Source organism: Pristis pectinata, chromosome 24, assembly GCF_009764475.1.
Source record: "Pristis pectinata isolate sPriPec2 chromosome 24, sPriPec2.1.pri, whole genome shotgun sequence".
In the NCBI taxonomy this organism is placed as follows: Eukaryota; Metazoa; Chordata; class Chondrichthyes; order Rhinopristiformes; family Pristidae; genus Pristis; species Pristis pectinata.
Window position 1 is genome coordinate 35,152,582 of NC_067428.1, and position 21,369 is coordinate 35,173,950.

General features: G+C 50.5%; 2 protein-coding genes across 4 annotated transcripts in view; one reads left to right on the forward strand and one right to left on the reverse strand.

Annotated features, from left to right (window-relative positions):
* rfxank (regulatory factor X-associated ankyrin-containing protein) overlaps positions 1 to 21,369 on the forward strand; it is an 830,559-nt gene that overhangs the window by 299,276 nt on the left and 509,914 nt on the right. The window lies entirely within an intron of this gene.
* On the reverse strand, positions 3,422 to 20,227 carry LOC127582447 (nuclear receptor subfamily 2 group F member 1-B-like). The gene is made up of 3 exons (XM_052037708.1): positions 18,960 to 20,227; positions 6,920 to 7,441; positions 3,422 to 4,853 (listed from the first exon to the last, which is right to left on the reverse strand). The coding sequence occupies exons 1-3, from the start codon at positions 19,348 to 19,350 to the stop codon at positions 4,579 to 4,581; spliced, it is 1,188 nt and encodes a 395-aa protein (XP_051893668.1). The 5' UTR covers positions 19,351 to 20,227; the 3' UTR covers positions 3,422 to 4,578.

The window sequence follows — 21,369 nt, forward strand, 5'->3', positions numbered from 1 at the left end:
TCCTCTCTTTATTCAGGGTTAGAAAATATTTGGAATGTTACTTAATTATGCTTTTTCTTGGTGCTGCGCTCTCAGTGAGAATTATTGACGTGCAGATTGTTGGACACGGATCAATGGAGCAGGTACCTGACAATGGAATGGCATGTGGAAGGAGACGGCCTTTCCACAGATTGTTGACTCACCAGGCAGCTCCCTACAGATACACCCACAGGCACCGTCACTTTGGGTGCCACCAGATCTCATCTGGCATCAGCTGGCACCACTGGCAGCTGGATCAGTGCTGAGACTTTCCGTGGGCTCAGTGTCACCAACCTGCTTAGTCTCACCTTTGGAGTCACCAACCCCTCTGATCACCCCCTTTGTTCTGGGCCCTACCATCAGAAGAAATAGCTTCTCACCTTCTGACATTTTCTTTTTGAATTTGCCCATCATTTTACATTCTGAACTCACTGGAACACATGACAGATGTACAGAACTTCTCCCCATGATCACATCCCTGGTTCCACTCTGGGGACCACCTACTGCCACCCACACCAAGGCCACTTCCATTTTCCTGAGGTTTGGTGCCAAAACTCAGTGAACTGCAGAACAATGACCAAGTCTATATACAGATGGGATGTCATTTTCTTTCTTTGTAACTTGAGATAATCACTGACATTCTGGACACAGGAACTCACCCTCAGGGAACGGACTTCTAACCATTGATCTCTTGTCTTCAGATTGATCACTGGAACACGTTTCAATGTTTACCTGGCCTGAAGATGGGCAATTAATGCAATGGAGTAAAAATCAAGATGCTGGAGGAACTCAGCGGGTCAGGCAGTGTCGGTGGAGGGAATGGACAGTCAATGTTTTGGGTCGAGACCCTTCATCTGAACTGAAAGGTAGAGGGGCGATAGCTGGTATAAAAAGGTGGAGGGAAGGGGTGGAGCAAGAGTTAGGTGGATCCAGGTGAGGAGGGTGAAGGCAGATGGAGGAGGGAGAGTGAGAATAGCACCAGAGGCTGGGAGGTGATGGGTGGAAGGGACGAAGGCTGAAGGTGATAGAATCTGATGGGAGAGGAAGGTGGAGCATGGAATCAAGTGTGGAAGGTGGGGAGGGCAGATGGGAACAGTGGGACCAGTTGCTCCAGATTCCAGCATCTGCAGTCTCTTGTGTCTCCAAGTAATGCAATGGAGTTTTGTAGGTATGAAAGGAATTGAGGGGTATGGGGTACCATAGAACAATACAGCACAATACAGGCTCTTCAGCCCACCATGTTGTGCCGACCTTCAAACCACACCTAAGACTATCTAACCCCTTCCTCCCACATATCCCTCAATTTTAAATTCCTCCATGTACTTATCTAACAATCTCTTGAACTTGACCAACGTATCAGCCTCCACCTCCTCTTGCTTTTATTTCTTATGTCTGAAAGTTTACCACCTCTAGCGATTTTCTTAACACCTCACTGCTGGCAAACCTTTGACACTTCAGGTGAATTTCAGTTTTAAACTATCTCTCATCTGATAAAATTTGCTATGTATTCCAGTTTTAGAACATAGAACACTACAGTACAGGACCTTCAGCCCGTGATATTGTGCCAACATTTTATCCTGCTCTAATATCTATCTAACCCTTCCCTCCCACATAACCTTCGATTCCTCTATCATTCACGTGTCTATCTAAGAGTCTCTTAAATGTCCCTAATGTATCTGACCCCACAACCTCTGCCGGCAGTGCGTTCCACGCACCCACCACTCTCTGTGTAAAAAAAAAACTTACCCCTGACATTCCCCTCATACCTTCCTCCAATCACTTTAAAATTATGTCCCCTTGTGTTGGCCATTTTCACCCTGGGAAAAAGTCTCTGACTGTCCACTTGATCTATGCCTCTTATCATCTTGTACACCTCTATCAAGTCACCTCTTACCCTCCTTCTCTCCAAAGAGAAAAACCCTAGTTCACTCAACCTATCCTCATAAGACATGCTCTCCAATCCAGGCAGCATCCTGGTAAATCTCCTCTGCACCCTCACTAAAGCTTCCACATCCTTCCTATAATGAGGCGACCAGAACTGAACAAATTACTCTGTGTGGTCTAACCAGAGTTCTATAGAGCTGCAACATTACCTCGCGGCTCTTGAACTCAATACCCTGACTAATGAAGGCCAACACACCATATGCCTTCTTAACAACCCTGTTGATCTGTGCGGCAACCTTGAAGGATCTATGTACGTGGACCCCAAGATCCCTCTGTTCTTCCACACTGCTGAGGAATTATTATTCTATTATTCTGCTATTAACCTTGTATTCTGCCTTCAAATTTGATCTCGTGAAGTGTATCACTTCACACTTTTCCGGGTTGAACTCCATCTGCCACTTCTCAGCCCAGGTCTGCATTCTATCAATATCCTGCTGTAACCTACAGCAACCTTCTACACTATCCACAACACCTCCAACCCTTGTATCATCAGCAAACTTACTAACCCACCCTTCCCACTGGTGAGTATCCTCCTAATTTATCTCACTCCTAGTTTATTTCAATCCTAATGTATCTCATTCGTGTATAACACAGCTGATAAATTTCAGTAATGTATCTCATTCCTGGCAAATTTTATTCCAATGTATGTTGCTGAATGTGAACTTTGCTCTATATGTATCTCACTCCAGGCAAATTTCAATCCTAAAGTAATTCACTCTTGTTAATTTCATTTACATACCTCATTCCTGGTGAAAGTATCTTACTGAAAGTATACCAAGACTCACAAATTTCTCACTCTTGGGGAGATTTGAGTTCCAGTATATTTCACTGCTAGTAATTTTCACATCCAATGTACTACTCTGCTGACATACATCACTCTTCAGCAATCTCACACCTGGTGCACCAGTCCGAATATACCACATTCTGGGCAATTTTCAGCTCTAATGTATTCGCAATGCTGTTAAATTTCACCCTGAATACATCTCATCCTTGGTGAAGTTGGGTCCTAATATGTATATGGGCTAAGTGCCGGAAAATGGATTTGGTACAGATAAGTGTTTGGCCAGAAAAACCTCGATGGGCTGAAGGGCCCCTTCCCTGCCTTGTGACTACAAGATGCCACAACTCTGGGCAAAGTTCAGCCTTAATGACTCTCAGTCCTCAGGAACTTCACTCAATATATTTCAGTCCTGGTGAAAGTACGTCCTAATAGTTCTCACTCCTGGTGTGTTTCACCCCTAGTGAGTTTGAGTGCTAATGCACCTCTCCCAATGCCCCACTTGTGAGGGGCCTGTATTGGCAAAATCTTACTGTTACCACCTGCTCTTCAGGATATGTTTGGACTTCCCATGGCCAGCGTTGTGATGTGGAAGTCATTCACTGTTGGTCACTGTTACCTGCAGACACATGAAAATGTTCCCACAACAGCCTCCTATTGTGATCAGAAAAAAATCAGGAAGAAAATAAGGATATTTTATTGCAACATTTCACAGAAGGTCAGGAGCTACACCACGAGCAAGAAAGCACAGTTAAAAGATACATCACATAGATCCAATTGCCAAGAATGTAGTGTTACTAGACAACATTAAGACCAGATTTTGTTCCGTGTGACTCTTGCCTTACAGTGCTGAGCTAAGGAAGGGTCAAGCATTCTAAGAGTGGCAATGTTGAAGGGAGCATTTGTCTCACCACACTGGACTAGTGTCGGCTCATAGATTATTCTTCCCTCTGTCCTTACACCTGCTTCTTGATTACTCCAATTGTTTTTTAATTCCTGATAGCCCCCTGTGGTTCTTCTACTCACTCTGTGTGATAACATCATGTTCTTGGTAACTTGTGAAGTGCTTTAAGGTTGGTCAGACTCACCGATGGAACTGGGGGAAGATATAACCCAAACTGTGAGCCTTGCAGTGACTGATGGCTTTTACATGATTCATGTGGTAATCCAGCCTCCATCCCATTCTCCACCCTAACTCAGCTTGCTGAGAAAGTCTACGCAGAGCCCTCCATTTCAGCACAGCTGAAGCCAGATGGTGGTGAGACCCAGAACAAGGTGGGTTTCTCATTCTTTAATCTGAATTCACCCCAGCACATTCTTTCCCCATTTTCCCTTTAGGTTTTCTCCCATCTCTCCGAGACCGGATGGTTCATTGCTGAGGTGTCCTTGGGTACCAGTGGCCTCCACCTGCACAGTCCCTGGTCTTTCATCCTGTGTGAATCGACAAGGATGGGATCAGCTGGATGTTCACCTGTGTTGGGTCCATAGAACCATTCTCCCACCCAGATGTCAAGGAACCAGTTCAGGACACAGGAGCGAGAACAGGAACAGGGACCTGGGTAGGAACGGGAGCACTGGCTGGTAGTTCCCCTTCCCCAGCTCTCAGCATCACCAACTCTCATTGGCCAAGTAGACAGGCAATTGCCATCTGGCCAGATGTTCTTAAATTACAGCTCAATCTCTTTAAACAAAGGAAAAACACACATCTGCACTAATTTAAATACTGCATCCCATTCAGTAGTTAACAATCCAATAAATCTTATCTGGAGAAGTGGCATTAGTGGCAGTGCCCAGTGTGGGCTTGGAGTGGATGGGAGTCGCTTGCTATTTCTGGCTCTTCATTGAGTTGGCATGTAAGGCCAGTTGAAGGAGCCTCCAGAGAGAAGCATGTCTCTGATTAGGGTTTCGATGGGGGTCTTCCCCACCAGCCTCATGAAGAAGAGTTGTCCAATGAGGGAGGCTGGCACAGCGCGGAGAGCAGGCAGCCGCAGGAGCAGTTTCCCAAAGCGTTGAGGCTGTGGTGGGTACTGGCAGCGAACGTACTCAGCTAGACATTCCTGGACCTTCTCTTGCAAGCTCTCGATGTGGGCGGGTTCAGAGAGACCGGAGGCATCTGGTGTAGAGGAATGGACAAAGAAACACAAAAATAGTCAATGTTCACCTTGACCCCTTCCCATGGCCCTGAGTTCCTCATTGTCACCAGTCCCTGCAGGAAGAAGCTTGTCCTGGATTCTAATCGATTTATTAGTCATGGTCTGATGTCTGTATGGAGGGGGAAGTGCCTTGCTGTGAAGCTGTGCCTGATCCTGAGTGAGCACACTGACATGGCCAGCTCCTGGCTGTGGCTCGGGTGGTTGCACCCTAGGGCTGGGATAGAGGTTTTGTTCAAACTATTCCAGTCTGCCTCCACTGGGACCACTGCTCTGGTCCACCTCCTGTGTTCTGAATGCTCTGAGAAACCAGTCTCGGGTGGGACAATGTTAAAGAGGGAGTTCTCCTGGTGTCTGAGACAATTCCTCTCCCTCATCCATAGAACACAGAACAGTACGACAGAGGAACAGGCCCTTCAGCCCACCACGTCTGTTCTGACCATGATGTCAATCTAACTAATCCCATCTACCCGCAACTGTCTGTATCCTTCCATTCCCTGCCTGTTCATGTCTCTATTAATTCCTCCTAAATGCTTCTGCCTCCACCACCTCCCCTGACAGTGCTTTCCAGGCACCTACCACTCCCCGTGTAAAATAAAACCTTGCCCTGCATGTCTCCTTTAAACTTAAAGCTCTGCCCTCTAGTATTTGACTTTTCCATCCTGTGGAAAAGACTCTGACCACCAACAATAAAAACAGAATACCTGCTCACTCATCATGTTGTGGGATCTTGCTTTGCACAATGGCTGCTGTGTTTCCCAATTTATAACAGTGACTACATTTCGCAAAGTACTTCACTGGCTGTAAAATGTTTTGGGATATCTGGGACAGTAAAATGAGCTGCAGAGATGTGAGAATTACTCCCTTTGTAATGAAGACGAGTAGTTTAATGGTTGATGTATAACTTGGGCTGAAATAATAAGTCTGGGGCAGATGTCATTGGTCCCACCACCATGGACTCTCTGTCCCCAAGGACCAGGAACATTCCCACGCAGCCCAGTGTCTCAACAGTAATGGTGGAGCATGAGAGAATATTGCTCCTCATCCCTCCCCTGGTCCTTGATATCACATCTGCCCTGGTGATTCTGGTGCTTGGACCTGATACTCTTATGGGGCAAACGTAAATGGTCAGAAAATGCTGGAAATGGTCAGCAGGTCAGGCCTTTGACTTGAAACACTGAGTCCAGTTCTCTCCTCACAGATGACCTGCTGAGGGTTTTCAGCATTTTCTGGTTTTATTTTACAGCTGAACTTGCTTTTGATTTTCATGTAAATGATCAGAATTTGTCTGGTTACGTGTGATATAGAGGTAAGCAAAATATTAATAGACAGTTTTAATTTATTTCATAATACTCATAACACAGAAGATTACATAGCCTGTGCTGTGAGATTATAACCCCACCCACTTAACTCCTGACAGTTGAATTTAAAGCAACTTCTTCATAGAAGTTTCCCCAAATACTTAAGGCGTGACAACTGGCACCTCTGAGTTGTTTAACTCTCCTTCTGGGAGTTTATGGTGAACAGGTGCTCCTGGATAAAGCAGCGCTGGGAAGCACCCTGAGCAACAAGGACACTTGTGAATCACTGGGACTTTTATGACAATTTGGCTGCTGTTTTGCTGACCTTTTCTCTCACAGAAGCTAATTATTAAAGGAAATTCTTACTTCATACGAAATTTTAAAAGATATGCTGGGAACACTGAGCAGGTCAGACAGCATCTGTGGAGCAAGAAACAGAGTAATTGCTTCAGGTTATGACCTTTCATCGGAGAGTTCAGTGTGATGCAAAGTCCTGTGCCTCGAACGTTGACCATCTCCCTTTCCACAGACGCTGGATGTTATCAGAATGTCCTCTTTGTATTTCAGTTCTGCAGCTTTTGTGGTTTTTGCTTTCAGCTTATTTTTTGTGATTTGAACATTGGAAGCCCAGTGAGACCAGCACAAGGAACTCCTGCCTTGGAAAACATGTCAAAGGTACAGCACTAAAACAGACCCTTCGGCCCCACCAGTCCTGCTGTCCTACTAACCTGGAGTGTAGAGGGCGATTGCCTTCAGGCAGCTGTATTCAGCAGAGTCGACCTGCAGAACCTTCAGCTTCTCCACTTGGTCCTGAAAGGCTCGGATCTGGTCCATGAACGTCACCACCCTGTCTGCAGACATGTGGGTGGAGTGAAGACCTGCAGCAGCCAGCAGTGGGGCCATGTGCAGGGGGAGAGAGGACTGGGCAGCATTCAACACGAAAAGCTCGCTCCAGCTGAGCCGCAGCAGGGCCACCTGGTCCGAGACCTGCAGCTCATGGAAGAAGGGAATGTTCCGGGCCCACTCCACGGCACTGAACAGCAGCCGTGCTGCCAGCTCACAGATGTTGTCGATGCTCATGAGGTTGTACTGGGTGCACTGGGTGCTGAACCGTGAGGTGGGGTAGGGCTCTGCTCGCAGGAGCAGGGAGATGAGTCCTGAGATGTTGCCTCCATTCAGGTGGTCTCCGGCCGACAGAGAGAGCTCCCCAGGGGTGGACTGAGCTGCTGGGATCCGTCCTCGCTGAACCGCTGATGCAGAGAGAGAGAGAGAAGTGTGAACGATGCAAACCTCATCCTCGCTGGTTCACACACAGCCACCACCTCCAGAACCAGTACTCCCATTGTGGGAGCTTGCTGTGCACAGACAGGCAGCTCTTTCCTGCATTGCAACAGCAGCTCCTGAAAGAGATGTGATGCTGCAAAGTTTTTGGACTGGCTGCCAGTTACCGCCCCCACCCCCCTGATCACTCCCCCATCACCACTCCCCATCATCCCCCCATCACCCCCCGACCTACCCCCATCACCACTCCCCATCACAACTTCCCATCACCCCCCAAACCCCGATCAGCCCCCACCCACCGATCACAACCCATCACCACTCCCCATCAACCCCCATCACCCCCCTGACCAATGCCCCCATCACCACTCCCCATCACCCCCCCATCACTCTCATCACCATTCCCCATCACCCCCCGACCAACCCCCCAACAAACCCCCCAACCCCCAATCAGCCCCCACCCACCGATCAGCCCCTATCACCACTCCCCATCACCCCATCACCACTCCCCATCACCACCCCCCATCACCACTCCCTATCACCTCCTATTACCCCCCGACCAATCCCCCCGACCAACTCCCCCAGCCCCCCCGATGAGCCCCCACCCACTGATCAGCCCCCATCACCACTCCCCATCATCCCCCCGACCACCCTCCCCATCACCTCCCCAACCAACCCCTGATCACCCCCCGACAACCCTCCTGATCACCCCCTGTCATGCCCCCGATCACCACCCCTCATCATAACCCCCCCCCACCACCTCCCCCAATCACTCCCCGATCATCCCCCTGATCATCCCCACGATCACACCCCCACCCCCGATCACCCCCACCCCCGATCACCCCCACCCCCGATCACCCCCCACCCCCGATCACCCCCCACCCCCGATCACTCCCCACCCCCGATCACTCTGAGCTTCACTTCAGTTTGCAAACACATCCTGTGGTCTGGAGTCACAGGCGGACCAGAGTGGGAAAGGGTAGAAGAACTGTGGGGAACCAGCTGGTTTTTACAACAATCCAGTAGTTTCTGATCACCCAATGAAACCAGTCATTTGTTCTGCATTTACTTAAGTAATTACTTGACCACCTACTTAACTACTTACCAATTACTTTCCTCACCACCCATCACTGGACTCGAACTTGTGTCTCTGGATCAGTGGCCCAGGTGATCAACTGGCATCACCATGGAACCACCATTTCTGTAATGACTGTACCCATTGTACCACTGTACTCGGGGGGGGTGGGGTGTACCCTCAGCACCGGTACTTGGAACACCACTGTACACAGAGGCAGTGCCCACAGTACAGGTGGTTACTGCAGGACACAGTGCAGTAACCACAGTGCCAGTATCACAGTGGTGGCATCTGTAGGACCATTATCCACCAGATGTGATAGTGTTGGAGAGGGGCCAGAGGAGATTTCCCAGGATGTTGCCTGGGATGGAGCAGTTTGGTTATGAGGAGAGACTAGGTCTGTTTTCTCTGGAGCGGAGGAGGATAAGATGAGAAGTGATTAAGGTTTATAAAATTATGAGAGGCACAGACAGAGAAGACAGCCGGTATCTTTTTCCCAGAGTTGAAGTGTCTAATACTAAAGGGCATGCATTGAAGGTGAGAGGGGGAAAGTTCTTAGGAGACGTGCGCGGCAGGTTTTTTTTACACAGAGAGTGGCGGGTGCCTGGAATGGGCTGCCAGGGGTGGTGGTGGAGGCAGATATGATAGAAGTGTTTAAGATGCTCTTAGGTAGGCACCTGGATGTGCAGGGAATGGTGGGATTATGGACCATGTGCAAACAGAAGGGATTAGGTGTCATTAGTTTAATTAGTTTGGCACAACATGGTGGGCCAAAGGGCCTGTTCCTGTGCTGTACTGTTCTGTGTTCTTTAGAGGTAGATAAAACTAGAGGACAAAGATTTGGGGAAAGGGGGAAGATGATTAGAGATCTGAGGGGGACCTCCTTCACCCAGAGAGTGGGGAGTACCTGGAACACACTGCCTGAGGGAGTGGTGGAAGCAGAGTCACGGACCACATTTAAGAAGTATCTTGATGAACACGAGTCAATTAGGCACAGAGGGTTGTGGATCAATGGGATTAATCCAGAGGGTGCCCACTGGCTGGTATGGATACGTTGGGCTGAATGGCCTGTTTCCATGCTGTATGATTCTATGATTGAGTACCATCGCTGACAGTGACAGTAACTATAATGTCATTATTCACCATATCATCCCCCACGGTACCAATGCCCAAAGTACCAGCAATCACACTGCCAGTACTTACAGAGCCCAAACACACTGAACAAATACCCAGCATTCAGTGACAACTGTCTCACTGCCAGCACCCAATGCTAGTACCCACTGTACCAACATTCACAGAGCCAGTAGTCACAGAGACTGGAATGCCAACTATCACACTGCCAACACTGCCAGTGTGAGGAACCACAGTGCCACATTTCACAGTGCACACATTGACTGTACCACACAACCAGTGCACACAACTCCTGCACTCACAGTGTCTTTACTCACTCTGCCAACACTTGATGTCAGTATTCATAGTACGAGTATTCACAGAACTGGATGACCAACTCACACTGCCTGTATCCACAATTTCAGTGCACACAGCGCTGGTATTCACAGTGCCAGTGCACACAGTGCTGGCATTCATAGTGCCAGTGTACACAGTGCTGGCATTCACAGTTCTAGTATCAACACTGCCTTGGGGTGGAAGGCTTAGAGTGGGCAGAACTTTTAAAGTGTGTCCAGAAGAGATTTTTGAGCCATCTGGAACTAGTCTACTGGAGAAAGAGTGATGCTGGATCCAATGTTTGGAAATGTAGTTGGGCAAATGGAGGGAGTGTTAGTGGGAGAGCATTTCTGAGACAGGGACATGAAGCTGAAAGTGTTAGGGATGTTATGGAGGAGGGTAGACCATGAATTGGTGTTGGTATTGGTTTATTATTGTCACTTGTACCAAGGTACAGTGAGAAACTTGTCTTGCATATCAATCATACAAATCAATTCATTACACAGTGCAGTTACATTGGGTTAGTACAGAGTGCATTGAGGTAGTACAGGTAAAAACAATAACAGTACAGAGTAAAGTGTCACAGCTACAGAGAAAGTACAGTGCAATAATGTGCAAGGTCACAACAAGGTAGCACCAGCCCTGTAAGAAGATTTAAAAGAACATTATTCATAATAGTTAGTGACATGGAGTTTAAATTTAAAAGTGTAGAATGATTATAGTAAGGGTAATGAGTAGATCTATAGAGAGCAGCTTGCAATGAGTCGCCACACTCCGGTGCCATCTTGCCAAGGGAAGGACCAAAGGGGCTAAAGCCAGACAAGTCGCCAACACCAAATAAATAAGGATAGCGTGATTCTGCAGTGGGATTTCAATAGATTGAGGGAGTGGACAGAAGACTGGGAAATGGAGCTTAATGTGGGGAAGTGTGAAGTCATGCACTTCAGTAAAGGGGAATCAAGGGGCAAATTATTATCTCAATGGAGAGAAACTCCAAGTGTGTGAAGTTCAGAGGGATCGAGGTGTTCTGGTTCCAGCAGGCAGCTCTAACAAGTAGTTAAGAAGGCGAACAGCATTTTGTCCTTCATTGCAAAGGGATGGAGTTTAAAAATAGGGAAGGTCTGTTGCAATTGTACAGGGTGTTGGTGAGGCCACACCAGGAGTTCTGGGCACAGTTCTGGTCCCCTTACCTAAAAAAGGATACAGTAACATTGGAGCAATACACACACAGGACCCTGATGAAGGGTCTTGAACCCGAAATGTCAACTGTTAATTTCCCTCCATAGATGCTGCCTGAACCGCTGAGTTCCTCCAGCATTTTTTGTGTGTGTTGCTCCAGATTCCAGCAACTGCAGAATTTTAGAGACAGTCCAAAGGAGAGTCACTGGGCTAATTCCTGGGATGGGAGGGTTGTCCTACCAAGATAGGCTGGGCAGGTTGGGTCTGTATTCCTTGGACTCTAGAAGAATTTATTCAAACACGTAAGATCGGAAGGGGGCCTGACAGGGGAGCTGTTGGGATGTTTCCACTAGTGGGAGAACCTCGAACCAGGGGACGTAACTACAAGATACGGAGCCGGTCATTTCACACTGGGGACAGAGAAGCTTCTTCTTGCAGAGGGTGGTGAATCTCTGGAATTCTATGCCCCGCGGATGTTGGAAGCTGGATCATTAGAAGTATTTCAAGTGGAGATGGATAAATGATAGATCGAGGAATACAGGGGTATGGAGAAATGGCACAGAAGAGGACTTAAGGCCAGCATGGATCAGCCATGATCATATTGAATGGTTGGGCAGGCTTGAGGGGGCCGAGTGGCCTCCTTCTGCTCCTATTTTCTGGTCTTCTAATACATCAGTGAGCAGGTTATTCTCACACTCACAAGGCAAGGACAGTGTAAACCCAGAGTAAAGCTGCTTCTATATAATCATGTCACACACTCCCAGGACATGGGTTAGACACAGAGTTAAGCTCCCTCTGCACTGTCTCCTCACACACTCCCAGGGCAGGGATAGTGGGTTAGACACAAAGTAAAGCTCCTTCTGCACTGTCCCCTCACACACTCCTTGGTTAGTGATTTCCCATTACCTCAATGCCAAGCATCACTGATTTGCAACACATTCCAGTGAGAGAACAGGGGAATGGGTTTATTCTGTTGCTGTTAAATAGGCAACTTTTCCTGAACAATTTCTGAGATTTTGGTGGGGGAGGGAGGGAGGGACGGGGGTGGTGACCTGTCACGAAGGGCAGAGAATCTGCAGACTGATGTAGCTGTGGCTATTCTTTCCCAGTTCTGCTTCAGTGGAAGTGTTCTTAACCCGTTGCAATATAACACTGGAGCAGTGATACGTGAGGTTACAACAATGCCTCAGAGGTCAGTGGACAGTGACTCGTGGTGTCTGCAATGACGATAGGCTTCAGGTTACAGCAGCCTGTGGAGGGGTGAACACAGAATCCACACCAGTCGCAGAACAGGAGCTCTTTACTTTTTTAAATTGTTTGCTGTTTCAAGAAAATAAAACTCAGCGAAGGAGAGGAAAGGAGGGTAAATGTGAGAGGGGAAGGAGTTGCCAGGGAGCTCAGGGAATGGGTCAAGGAAGAAGTGGGAAAGGGGGAAGTCTGGATTCCCCCAAGCGCCTCACTGCTGAGGTGGGACCTTTGGAAGTTTAGTGACTGTTGTCATACAGGAAACATGCAGGTATGACGTGACCTGTGACATTAAAATGAAGCCCTGTAAGATAAGTCAACTCCTATGTGCAGGCTGAAGAACCATCAGGAACTGAGCCTCACGGCTCCAATACTACGGCTGAAGCCTGCTGGAGGGTGTACATGTGCTGGTCTGCGATGTGGCTCATCCTGTGTAAGGATATCGATTAGTCTCTGTGTTGATTCTTGCTGCTCTCAGGAAGCAGGTGGTGGTTGGGTTTAGTGGCTGAGAGTGGGAGGGGAGCGGCTGTACCGAGGTCAATGGCACTTTGACCCCAGTGAAAGCTGAAGTCCCTGGGGGCCATGGACAATCTCCTCCCAGGCGTGAACACATCCCGTGTTGTTACACACTGGCTGGTTGTGTGGGGCACAGCAGAGGCTGTGTGTGTCTGAAATGGTGATCAGTTCTCTGCCTTTATAAACAACAGAAGGAATTTCAGATGGTCCTCGTGGCAGTGAATGAGTAATCTGAAGGAAAGATTGAAGAACTTAACAGATCAGAGAAAATGCAAAATGCAGTCTAGGCGAATCCAACACACTCATTGCAAGGAAGTGAGTGCCACAGCTGGGGAAATAAGGTCAGGGCAGGTGATGAGAGAGTAACAACAGTGGAAGGAAGGAAGTGTCAGGCTGGGAGAGAACAACACCCTGCAAAGTCCAGAGAGGGCTCGTCTGTTCATTGAAGGTGAACAAGAGACCAAGGAACGAGGGCACTGAAGGAGGGAAAGGCAGAAAACGGTTAAATGAGAGAATGGAATATAAGAGAGAAAACGAGAGTGGAGAAACGGAGAGGAAGAGGCAATGAGAAGGAATAAGAGAGGGGCGGGGAAGTGCAGACATTGAGGGAAGGCAGCAGCCTGCGATGGAGGTAGGGTCGAAGGAGCAGGACAACAACGTGGATGGATTATGAGGGTGGGAGTGAACGGTTTGACAGGAGCCCAGGTGTAAGCAGAACCAGTACGAGTCACCGGACTGCACTCCCTAACTCTGCTACAGCCAGTGGAGCACCTTCAGTCACTTTCTGAAACTTGGCAACCAAGCTACGCACAGCAAGCTCTCATAAACTGCAATGCACAATGACTGCATCAACTATCTTTGGGATAATTGTTGTCCAAAACACTGGGGAGATTTCTGCTGCTCTTCCAAATTGTGGGAGGGAGATCAAGCAAACCAGGTCATGGTTTAACATCTCGACCAGTGCTGGCACCTTGCACAGGACTGTGTCTCTTGTGTCCTGCACCAGAGTGTCAGCCTGGCCTGTGCTGATCAACACTCACACCCCCTTGACACACTGGCACTGAGACATAGACAACCCCTGGGTGGCCCAGAGCTGCTGCCTCACAGTTCAGTGACTGGAGCCAATCCTGACGGTGTTGTCTGTGTGGAGTTTGCATGTTCTCCCAATAACTGAGCAGCATCCCGCCAATGTGGGACGAATGGAGGGGGGTTAGCGTAGAATTAGTGCAGACGGGTGTTTGAGGGTCGGCACAGACATGGTGGGTCGAAGGGCCTGTTTCTGTGCAGTGTGGGTTCATAACCTGCAGGACTTTGGTGAATTAAGTCATGTTGTCAACTTGAGATGTTTCCCCACAGCTGAGCTCCAGTGCAGGTACCACCGATACAAATGCTGGATCAAAATCTTCAAATAACCATCTGTCCCTGAGTGAAAGTCAAAACCCCAAACTCACACTGTTAGAACCTGGTCCCTACCCTCTCCTGTACCTGCACCAGTCCCCCTCCCTTCCCGTCCCCACACCTCCACCTCCCCACACCCTCCTCTTCCCCACCCACACCTTCCCCTCGTCCCCACATCCTCTCCTTCCCCACACCCCTCCCCCTCCCTCCCATCTCCCCACCTCTCCCCTTCCTCACACCCCTCCCCCTCCCTCCCATCTCCACAACCCTCACCTTCCCACCCCTCCCCTTCCCCACCCACACCCTTCCCCTTCAGCTCCAGTCACCACCTCCTCCCCTCTACCCTGCTCCTCCCCTTCCCATCCCCTCCCCTTTCCTCCCATGCCCACCCCCTCCCAACCTGCACCCATCCCCCTTCTGTCCCGTCCCCACACCCCCACCTCCTCACACACCTCCTCTTCCCCACCCACATCCACCCCTTCCACTCGTTCCCACACACTCCCCTTCCCCACACCCCTCTCTCTCCCTCCCATCCCCACACCCCTCCCCTTCTCCACCCACCCCCCCTCCCGTCCCTACACGTCCCTTCCCTCAGCAGGAATTCAGTTCCAAGGTTCCTCACACAGGAACCTGTTACACCTGATCCACACACAGACACACACACACACACACACACACACACACACACACACACACACACACACACACACACACACACAAGCACACACACACACACACACAGGCACACACACACACAGGCACACGCACACACACACAAGCACACATACACACAGGCACACACACACACAAGCACGCGCACACACACACACACACACACACACACACACACACACACACACACACACACACACACACACACACACACACAGAGGGATATGAGGGGGCCCTCCTTCACCCAGAGAGTGGTGAGTAACTGGAACACACTTCCTGAGAGAGCGGTGGTAACTGGGTCACTGGCAGCATTTAAGGAGTGTTTGGTCGAGCACTTGAATTGCCCAGGTATAGAAGGCTATGGGTCAAGTGCTGCAGATGGGATGAATACGGATGGGAGCCCACTGGTCAGTCTGGACATGGTGAGCTGAATGGCCTGATTCCGTGCTGTATAACACACAAAGATAAACACATACACAGGAGACACAGGGACTGCAGATGCTGGAATCTGGAGCAAAAAACAAATGCTGGAGGAACTCAGTGGGTCAGGCAACATCTGTGGGGGCAGAGGGATGGTTAACGTTTCAGGTCGAGTCTCCTGAAACACATCGACTGTCCGTTTCTCTCTACAGATGCTGTCTATCGGGTAGAAGACCTGGGGAAGTTTGTGATAAACAGCTCAATAGCTAGAGCCCAAATTCAAAATGATCCTCCCCACACACACACACACACACACACACACACACACACACACACACACACACACACACACACACACACACGCACACACACACACACACACCCACACACAACCACGCATCCCTGCACACCCATATACACACACCCACGCGCACACCCCCCACACCCACACACACACCCACACACCCCCCCACACCCACACACACACCCACATATCCCCACACACCCTGCCTGGCTATCACCTCCCGTTGTATACACTACATCGCTGCTTTTGAGAACATTGAAGAACACGAGAAGTAGGAACAGGAAGCGGCCATTTGGCCCCTCAAGCTGCCACCCTTAGTCAGTGTGCTGATGGTTGACGGCTGACCCTGGCCATGACAGTCACAAGGAGATACAACAGGGAATCAGGACCCTTGGCCCATCAACCATCCTCTTACATTATTCCTACCCTGGCCCATTTTATTCTCCCACATTCTCATCAACTTTCCCCAGACTCTCCCCACCCTCCAGTAAAGGATGTGGAGGCTTTGGAGAGGGTGCAGAAGAGGTTCACCAGGATGCTGTCTGGATTAGAGAGCATGAGCTACAAGGAGAGGTTGAACAAACTTGGATTGTTTTCTCTGGAGCGTTGGAGGCTGAGGGGAGACCTGATAGAAGTTTATAAATCATACGAGGCGTAGATAGTGTAAGTGCTCAGAGGCACCCAGGGTGGAAATGACAAATACTGGAGGGCAGAGCTTTAAGGTGAGATGGGGAAAGTTTAAAGGTGACTTATGAGACAAAGTTTTTACACAGAGAGTGGTGGGTGCCTGGAACAGGCTGCCAGGGGAGGTGACAGAAGCAGATACAATAGTGGTGTTTCAGAGGCATTTAGACAGAGCCATGAAACAGGCAGGGATTGGAGGGATACAGACCATGTGCAGGCAGATGGTAGTTAGATTGGCATCAGGGTTAGCACAGATGTGGTGGGCCGAAGGGCCTGTTCTTGTTCTGTACGGTTCTGTGTTCTATTGATTGTACCACCTACCTACGCACTAGGAGCCATTTACAGTGGACAATTGTCCTCTCAACCCACATGTTTTGGGAAAGTAGGACGAAACCAGAGGGAACTCATGGTGTCACAGGGAAAACGTGCAAACTCCACGCAGACAGCAGTGGAGGTCGCGATTGAAGCCGGGTCACTGGAGCTGGGAGACAGTGGCTCTCCCCACTGTGCGTTGAGCTCTGACTACCTCATGTATGAAACCCCTCTGGAGCCCAACCCTCGGTGTGCTGAGTGATTGAACAGAAAACCCTCAAGGCACGCACTCCAGTGAGTGAGAAGGTTCTCCTCATCCCAGCCCTCACCCATTGTCCCAGAGCAGGAAAGCAGGAAGGTCAGAGGGACTTGGTCATCCTATTCAAAGCAAAGTTCTTTAAAGAAGCCTTTACCTCTGAGCACCCAAGGGTGCTCCTCATACCAGGCCCTGTGTGCCCCACTACTTCTCCCCACAGCTGTCGCTCTCCCCCCGACTCCCCTCCCCACTCCCCTCGCCCACACCTCCCCTCGCCACTCCTCCCCACCCCCACTCCCCTCTCCCACTCCCCACCCCAATCCTCTCCTCCAATCCCCTCTCCTCCTCACTCCCCTTCCCTAATCCCCTCCCCTAGTCCCACTCCCCTCCCCACTCCACTCCCCGCCCCCACTCCCACTCCCCACTCCCCACTGCCCACTGCTCTCCCCCACTCCCCTCCTCCCCACCCCCACTCCCCACTCCCATTCCCCACACCCGATCCCCACACCTCACCCCCACTCCTCTCCCCCACTCCTCTCCCCCACTCCCCTCTTCCCTACTCCCCACCCCTATTACAGTAACTATTTCAACCTCACACTCTATTGACATATAAAACAGAAAATGCTGGAAACGCTCAGCAGGTCGGGCAGCATCTGTGGAGAGAGAAACAGACGCAACGTTTCAGATTGGTGACCCTTCATTGATCTGAAACGTTGCTCTGTTTCTCTCTCCACAGATGCTGCCCGACCTGTTTCCGGCACCTTGTGATTCATTTTGGGTTAACAGCATCTGCAATGTTTTGCTTTTCTCTGCCAAGCACTCATCATGGGAGAGCCCAGCTCTGGAAGGTCTGCAGTTGGCGGTCTGGACACTTCCCACTCATGACCGGCTTGTGTTGAGACTATGGCTCTGCCTGAGCTGCTGGGCTGGCGCAGAGAGCCTCGGTGTTGACGGAGCGCAGGGTGGGGTGTGACGTCTCTGCTCTGCCAGCCCCATTCTCCCACCCCAGGCTCTCCCCACAACCGTCCTCACCAACTGCTGCCCCCAGCAGTTGTTGATGGTCAGGAGATAGAGAGAGAGTGGGGCAGGGGGGTAGGGAGGGGAGGGGAGGGAGAGGAGGATGCGGAGATGGTGAGTGAATGAAAGAAGGAGGTAGAAGGACGAAGGGAGAGTGGGAAAGAGAGTATGTGAAAAGGAGAGAGGGAGAGGAGAGGTGATGAGGAGAGGGAGGCAGAGGGGAAGTGAGGGAGGGAAGAAGATGGAGGAGGGATGGAGGAGGAGGAATGGGGAGTGTGAGGAAGGGAGCTGGAGGGACAGAGGGCACCCATTGACTATTGAACCAGTGATGGCAGCACAGATTATCTGCCTCCACTCCCGTTGCCTTCAGCTTGTGTGGGATATCGGAGCTTCCTGCCCCTGGTTCTGGGAGTTGTCAGTGGCACTGATCCACACCGAGAGGAGCATGAATGGGTTCGGGCCAGAGTGGTGGGGAATCTGTGAACAAAGCTTCCACCCCGGTACTTTCCCCGCCCTCACACACACACACACACTTGCACACACACACGCGCACACTTACACAGATAGACACACAAACACACACTTGTGCAGATACACACACCTGCATACACACATAGGCATGCACACACACATAGATACACGTGCACACACACAGATATACACACTCATGTACACACATGTACACATTCACACATTTACATCCACACTTGTACACGTTCACAAGTGCTTTCCCTGACACACAGAATCACACACATGGACATGTTTGTAACACACGCACACATATGTGGACACATACATACATCTGCTTATGCATACATGCCTACACATGCAGACGCGTGTATACATACAAACTCAGACACAGCCGTGCTGATGGCTGCTCACACCCTGAGCCAGCCACAGTTATGGTTCTGCGGACACAATGGCCGTCTCCCCACCAGCGCGCTGGGCATCGAGGGATGAGTGTACCTTCACGCTTCATGCCAACCTTGAAGCACTTCCGCAGCCTGCAGTACTGGCACTGGTTCCTGTGGAACTGGTCAATCTGACAGTCGCGGCTCGACCTGCAGATGTAGGACAGGTTCCGTCGGATGCTTCTCTTGAAGAAGCTCTTGCAGCCCTCGCAGGTGAACTGGCCATAATGTTTTCCACTGGCCCTGTCTCCACACACCACACAGTCGACCTGGACACACTGCCTGTCCTGCTCCCCCAGCTCCAGGTCACTGCCCCCAGTCTGGGAAGAGGATGGAGCAGGACTCTCCAGAGGCTCCTCTGTGCCATTGTGGCTGTAGGGTTTGGTGTCATCCTGGGAGTCTCCCCACTCACTAGCGGCTGTGGACATCTCTCCGCCACTGGGCATCCACCTCACACCCCTGGCCTGATGCCCCCGGTCCCCCCTCTCGCTCGCTCCTTCCCTGCCTTGTCTCTCTCCTCCTTCCCTCCTGAGTCCTTTCCTCCTTGCTCCCTGGCCCTCACTCCTCACCCCACACTCCCACCTCCGCCTTGTATCCTCGGTCCCCTGAAAATTCGCAGGGGGGAAGGTTGTGGGAGACTTGGCGAGACTGAGCCGAGGAGGGAACAACAATCTTCACGGCAGCGCGACCCAGAAGTGGTTTGGAGAACACCAGGGAGAGTCAGAAAGCAAAAGTATCCGTGGATTCAGTCTGGCAGTGGCGGAGCTACGAAGGCACGGCCAGTTGTTTAGACATTGTTAGTGTCCTTAGTTGGTGCAGTTCCCGCTGCACTCCCCCAGAAGCTGGTCCGGGTTAGACGCAGAGAGAACGTAGAGAGCCAGGAGGCCAGGAACCAGTCATATGTAAACAAACTGCAGTCACTTCACCTCCGTGCCGGGTACATCCCTGCTTCGCTACCCGGCTCACCCGCCACTCCTCCGCCCAGCAAGGAAGAAAGTTGTGTTTGCAGACAAAAGTACGGCGGCTCGCTGAGTGGAACTCCCAAAGTTTGAAGCTCGTCTCCTTCTTGACTCCTCCGCAAAATGACTTCAAGCGACGAGATCATCCGAGGCAGACAGAAGTTGTGGGGAATTGTGGCCCCAGCTGTAACCCGGCCCCAGGGCTCAGAGGAGATCAGAAGCAAGAGGCTGGAGCACGCAAGGGGTGAAAGAAAGAGGAGGTGCGAGGTCCAGGAGAGGTTACGAGGGCGATTTTTGTGAATAAAGCCGGAGATGAGAGTCAGTGACTGCGTGTGCAGGGATTTGACAGTGCTATCGAAGCCGGACTGTTGCCAGGGAGACGGTTGCCTTATAAGGAGTTTGGTGTGAAGCAGCCAAGAGCGGGAATGCTTGTTGTCCACAATAGGATTCAGCCGACAATCTCCCAGTGTTTTAGCAAGAAAATAAAGGCGAGGGGAGGGGGGAGTGAAGCCAACTGCACAAACTTCACAAAGTCAATTCAATAGACAGCAGAGCCATAGCAACAGGTTCAGGACAGGCACAGAGTGTGTGGTTGGTGAGGGGCACTGGGAAAGAAATCACACACACACACACACACACACACACACACACAGGCAGACACACAAACACATAGACACACACAGGCAGACACACACACACACACACACGCGCACGCACACACACACACACACACACACACACAAACACATAGACACACACAGGCACACACACACACACAAATATAGACACACACATAGACACACAAGCTCTCTCTCTCTCTCACACACACCACAGACACCAACTCACACACACACACACACACACACACACACACACACTTAATCTCTTCTCCTGAGGCACTCCCTCATGTTCCGGGATGACCTGCTTTCACTCTGGTTCTGCGGGTCCTTGGGATGGCTGATGAGGCCAATGTGGGGCCCACGGACCCCTCCACTGATGGGGCAGGAGGCGTCTGACGGGGCAGTGAGAGGGGTGTAGTTTGAGAGGTGGTCCATTCCTTTGCACTGGGATTCTGTGTGCTCCCAATGCACGGACTCAAGGTTCTCAATCCCATCCTGGATGCTTCTTCTCCATTCTGTGATCAGGGGCCAGAGATTCCCAGGTGTGGGTGTTGATTTTCCTCGGAAAAGATTTGAGCACATCTCTGAATTTACTTTCCCTGTCTGCCTGACAATCTCTTCCCATGTCAGTGCTCGGAGACCACCTGTTTCAGGAGCCTGGCGTCAGGCACGTGAGTAACGTGGGCTGTGCAGAGTGGCTGAGTGTGAGTAACCAGACCTCAGTGTGGGAGAGGTCGGCCTGGGACAGGGCACGGCTGGGATCTGCTAATTCTGCCCCACAGTTCAGGAGGTTTTGTGGAGGCAGCACGCATTGACATTGACATAGACACACACGCAAACACTCTCACACTCACACACAAACATTCTCACACTCACACGCAAACAC